We start from the raw sequence: 6,000 nt of genomic DNA, 5'->3' as shown, positions 1-6,000 counted from the left end.
CTAAAAAAGCTTGGAGATTGATAGGTCCGGCCGCGTATTGGTTTATTTGGCTTGCAAGAAATGATTTAATCTTTAATGGTGTGTCCAAAGGTTGGATGGTGGTTGTGGAAAGCATCAAGCTTAAAGTTTTTCAATGGTTGGTAAATGCGCGCAAGGCCGAAAGTCATCAATTTTATGTGTGGCAATCCCAACCTTGGGAGGTCTGCTGAAGTTTTCTTCGAAACAGGCTGATCAGGCTAGTGTTCTTCAGTGTAGTGCTGCTGCTGCTTCTCTGTTCCTTATTGTTATTTTTCTGTTTTTGCAAGTCTTTATGGTAAATGGGCTTGATGGCTTGATTGTAGTTCTTTTTAGTGAGCATGTAATGGCCCAAATTTATTGTTGATTGGGTCCTTAGCAGACTGCTGCCTTCATTGTAATAGTTTTTCACTACTTTGTGAAAATATCAATATATATCTCAACTTTTGCCAAAAAAAAACAAAAGAAAAAAAAAAAAAACGAAGATATATACATCACGTGGCTCACATGTCAAAATTTATTACAACATGAAATTCGCAGTATATATATCATAAAAATTATAAATAGTTAATCCATGTACGGAGTATCACATAAGGATCTCCTATTATATTGGAAATTCAACTTGAGTCATAGTATTTGTCTTACCTTCTTTTTCTAATAATTAACGTATGTATAAGTATTCATCAAGTACAAAATAACGATATTTAAACTCAACTATGGTCTTCTTCCCCTGATTTTCTTTCGGGTGGCTTCATCTGCTTTTCTTTATCGATCGTACTTGCAACAGCCATCTCGGTTTGGAGAGTCGCAGCATCCGCCGCTTCACGAAACTTCTTGTAGATATCACTACGGTAGAACTTTCTCGTCCGAATCACCAAAATAAACGATATGAAACAAGCAAATAACGTTGCACCAGTTATAATAAGAAACGACATTCTATAACAATTCACGCCTGTACAAGTTAAATCTCGTCCCTTTTTTCGTTCCATTCCTATCGCTTTCATTTGCGATGTTGCCTCTTTGTCATAAAGTCGACCCGCAACCAAGACGTTAAGGATGTACGCCCCGACCGGGCTCGCCCCACCTCCCAAATTGTATAACGTGGAGTAGTATTTCAACCCGAAAATTTCAGATATTATTGCGAAAATTAAAGGCCATTGGGCTCCAAAACAAAAACCCATTATTACTGATGACACATACAGCCCATTAGCTACCCCAAAGGCAATTAATAGATGGCCCACACAAGAAACAAAAAGGACTATTGTAAGCATCAATGGGCGAGGAAATTTGTACTTGGCCAGTAAAATTTCTGAAACGAAACCCGATGTAACCCGACCCGCATAGTTCCATATACTCACTAGTGTCACGAATGTTGTTATGCTCTTATTTGGGTACCCGAGAGACCGCCCGATTTGGCCCAAATTGTCTATGGCCGTGAGGGTCCCACCAACACCAAACGTCGTCGTTGTAAATAATATCAACATGTCGATACTAAAAATAGCTTGTAGTATTGTGAAATCTTCCCCTCTTTCTGGTGGTGCAAAAACCGTTTTCCAACAAGAAACTTCCTTTTCAGGAGGTGTTACACTCGTGTTCGGGTTTGGGTTCTCGGTTATTATGTTAACCGGGAACTGATTAACGGTTTCCTGCTTTTGTTTCCAAAGCTTCAATTCTTCATTAAACACGATACCAACGGGCGCAAAGAGTAAAATAACAACAACCGAAGCGGTTATAGCATACTCGATCTCCATAAACTGAAGTTTATTTTGGATTATGATTATAACCATAAGAAATCCAGCTAACCCTAAAGAAATATACAAAAGATTATAAAATGTTTTAAGCTCATTCGCTTGTCGAACCACCTTTAAAACCCGAACGATTCGAAGAAAAACGATTGAGACTGCAGCCGGAAGCCACCCGATAAACAAAATCAAAGATCTCGTATCATGCCCATAAAAACCATGATACAATTGGGTAATAATTGCACCACTTAACCCAACAAAACCCTTCAAAAGACCCAAAACTACCCCTCGACTTTCGGGGAAGTTTTTAACACAAGTAACTAACGCGCCCGTATTGGCAAATGTTTGCGAATTTGCACCTATGCAAATAAACAAACACATTTGCCAAACCGGCGGTCTAGCGATCTTTTTTGTAACCGCTAACCATATCATAAAGTAGCCCGAAAAGTTCATAACCGCACCTAATAAAAGTACGACCCAAGGCGGTGAGATTTCGTTAATTAAGCCCGAAATGATCCCAACATTGCCACCTAAATCTTTAAAAGTACTTAAAAGATTAAGTGTACTTTGATCATAACCAAGTGCAGTTTTTATGTCACCGGAGTATAAAGCAAACATATAAGTTGCTCCGGCGACTGACATGATGAGAAGGCAGGCAAACACCATGAACCACCGGCCGGTGAATACATGTAGGCTCAAGTTGATGATATTTTTCATCCCACCATCACCGGTGAAACTAGATGATTTGGTCACCATATTTATTTATGTTTTAAAAAAATGTTTGTTTGGATAAGAAAGTATGTGTTCGTGTCGGGAGGTGTATGTGAGTGATTTTATGGTTTTGTAAATATCGTCATATAAAATAAATGTGGTAATACAAATTGTTTTTATAGCCAAAATTCATGTTTGAATAAAAAGTTGACTTGGTCGTTTTTATGAAGTGCGGTGCTATCAAAGATGAACACGAAATAACTGCACTGGGGGTGACGTTGATGTTGATGTGTCCAATTATTGTGAATTGTCGATATACTTTAGAAGATATTGGTAAATGTCTTGGACCGGTGTTGGGATTTGGATGTTGTATAAATTTGTGCAAAAAGAAGTTAATGAATAATGAATCCAAAGGTAAGTAAAATACGGAGTACTTCACATTCTATCGACAAACAAGAAAATTATACTATGGAGGAGTATTAAATATGGAATCTTGTATATTGATGAAAAACTTACTAATTACAAATATTTCGTATTACATACATTCCGTATTACTCCGTAATAATTAATAGAAGTTATAGTTAGATTAGATTAGATACATATGAATAACAATCCAAATATGTGGTGTGATTAATTAACGATAGATATGTACGTTAATAATTACACAAAGTAATAAAACACATTAATAATAATATTCAATTATCTATTTTAAATTAAACGTTGAGTCACTAATAATGATTAAGAGGTATAATGATTAAGAGGTGGTTTTGCTCTAATGATAATAAGAATAATTAACAAATAAATGTATAAGAATAATAAAAAATAAAAGATCGTAAATGTATGATTGAATCAGTAAAGAGCTTATATAGCCAAGCAGTATGTGAGAAGACTCTTTCATTTAGAAGTTGAACGTTCAAGTCTCGTAGTAGTTATGTACATTGGTGGATCCATGCATTTTTTTCGACAGTACGTACAAAATGTTAAAAATTTGAAGAAAAAAAAAATTAAACGGGAGCAAAATGTCAATTTTTAACATATAAATACACTAAACATTGAACTTTAATACATACATACATCGAAAAAATTTAGTCGTCGAGGCGGCCGACCCTGTTGACCCCTTAATAAGTCCGCCCTTGAGCATGTATATGTTCTTGGGATAAATTCGTGTTGACTGTGTGAGTTTGTCTTTAAAAATTGTAATGTTGAATATAATTTTATATGTTTTTTTAAACGTAAATAAAGAAATTAAAGAATGAATCATTCATTATATATATTAAATGATGACAATTTTATAAGTTTCTTCTGAACGTAAATAAAGAAATTAAAGAACTAAAGAAATAAAAAGATAAACCTTTATTTCCATGATATATATATATATATATATATATATATATATATATATATATATATATATATATATATATATATATATATATATATATATATATATATATATATATATATATATATATATATAGGGGCAAGATCAATGAGTAAGTAACCATTCAGGGGAATATATATATATATATATATATATATATATAGGGGCAAGATCAATGAGGAAGTAACCATTCAGGGGAAAGCGGGGGGAAGCAAAATTTTTTTTTTTTTTCGTTTTTTGAATTTTTTTTTCAGGCATCAAGATCAGACGAAAATATGAACATTTAGAAAAGACACTTCATGATGAATGTTATTATTTAGGCGGAAAAACGATCGACAAAAATAACATTAAAGATAATATTGTTCGTGAAAAATGTTAACGTTTTTTTTCTTCATGTTTTGTGAAGTAAAATTTAGCCCGATTTAGAGTTTAGGGTTTAGGGTTTAGGGTTTGGTGTTTTGGGTTTATGGAATAAACCCAAAACACCAAACCCTAAACCCTAAACTCTAAACCGTTGTTAAAAACTCAATTTAAATCCTAAATCTAAACCCTAAATCTAAACCCTAAACCCTAAATTTCTAAACCCTAATATCTAAACCCTATAAACCCTAATATCTAAACCCTAATATCTAAAACTTCAACATACGCTCGAAAAATTAGATAATTGTTATATATTAGTTCTTCGAGCGTTTTTCCGCCAAAATAAAAACATTTATCACAAAGTGTCTTTATTAAATGTTCATATTTTCATCCAATCTATAATGTTCGTGAACAAAGTTTTTTCAAAAAACGAAAAAAAAAAAAAAATTTTGCTTCCACCCGCTTCCCCCCCGATTGGTTACTTCTCTCTTGATCCTACCACTATATATATATATATATATATATATATATATATATATATATATATATATATATATATATATATATATACACGAGTCATTAGATGTTGATATAATGATACGTAATTAGAAATGTTTACGGTGTCTCATGGCTAATTAAGATTATATCAGTTACTCCACTAGTAAAAAATATATTTGGTCTTTTTGACTCGTGTCTATGGTGGCACCATCCTCCATGTTCCAATCTTCCAAGGACACTATATATAATCATAGATGGGATTTTGATTTATCTTTCATGATGCATTTCGTGGGCGATACGAGAGAAGAACGAGAAGATATTAAAAAGTTTAATATTTCTCGTTGTAAGCAAATCTTTATACTAATAAAGTTCCGTATTGTAGAACTCATAGTTTACATTTTCAATTTTTCAATTTTACATAGAAATGAGAGATGATAATTCCAATATGGATTTTACTTCTTCCACCATAATTTTAAGTTTTTTTTTCTTCTCATAATACCCTTTAATAAACTAGAACAAAGAGATTTAAAAATTTGGTGTAAGCCTTTCATTAAGGGTAGTATATAAATTTTAGGTGGAATAAGTAATTTTTATGGTGGAAATATCAATTCAGATTATCCTAAAAGGTAACCGAAAGTTTGTTGAAGATAAATAGTTTTTGTGTGATAATTGAACCTTAAAAACTTGCAACGAGGTCAAATCTTCTAAGACCATTTGTAATGGTAACTCGTGTTGTGAGTTCGTGTTGTGCACTTTTTGCACTTTTTTGATGACTATGACGTGTTGAGTTATTGAGTGGAGTAGTGGTGGTGTTGTGAATTCGTGTTGTGGTAGTGGAATGCTGATGTGACATTTAATTTTGTATTTTTCTGTTTTATTTTATTTTTTATTATTAATATGATTATATTTATATTTTAAAAATATTATTTAATTTACAACGGCTATATTTGAACCGTTTGATTTTTTTTTCAAACGACTATATTTGTATTCCCTATATAAACACCCACTCATCTCAAATTATAACACACACTTCATTTCTCCTAAATTATTCAATCAATTTTCAAAATGAGTCCTTTGAATGTTTGCATAAAAGTTCATTACGGAGGTGAATTTGATCGAGAATTGATGAATTATACACCTCACGAAACACGTGATTATTACATTAATGTACGTGAGTATCGTTATTTTTTTAGTTTGCTTGAAGTTCTCCAACGAGACATACCATATCCTTTCAGACAAGTTTGGTCCACGCTACTTGAAGATGACCACGATTATTATGCTTTGATTGGAAAA

The 6,000-nt window shown here is 32.6% G+C and overlaps 1 protein-coding gene across 1 annotated transcript; it reads right to left on the bottom strand.

The window, feature by feature from the left end:
• Positions 1 to 516: 516 nt before the first annotated feature.
• LOC139851326 (protein NUCLEAR FUSION DEFECTIVE 4-like) lies at positions 517 to 2,600 on the bottom strand. The gene has a single exon (XM_071840341.1). The coding sequence runs from the start codon at positions 2,511 to 2,513 to the stop codon at positions 726 to 728; it is 1,788 nt and encodes a 595-aa protein (XP_071696442.1). The 5' UTR covers positions 2,514 to 2,600; the 3' UTR covers positions 517 to 725.
• Between the last annotated feature and the right edge of the window lie 3,400 nt (positions 2,601 to 6,000).

The sequence above is a fragment of the Rutidosis leptorrhynchoides genome, chromosome 6, assembly GCF_046630445.1.
Source record: "Rutidosis leptorrhynchoides isolate AG116_Rl617_1_P2 chromosome 6, CSIRO_AGI_Rlap_v1, whole genome shotgun sequence".
In the NCBI taxonomy this organism is placed as follows: domain Eukaryota; kingdom Viridiplantae; phylum Streptophyta; class Magnoliopsida; order Asterales; family Asteraceae; genus Rutidosis; species Rutidosis leptorrhynchoides.
This window is presented reverse-complemented; position numbering and strand designations above follow the sequence as displayed.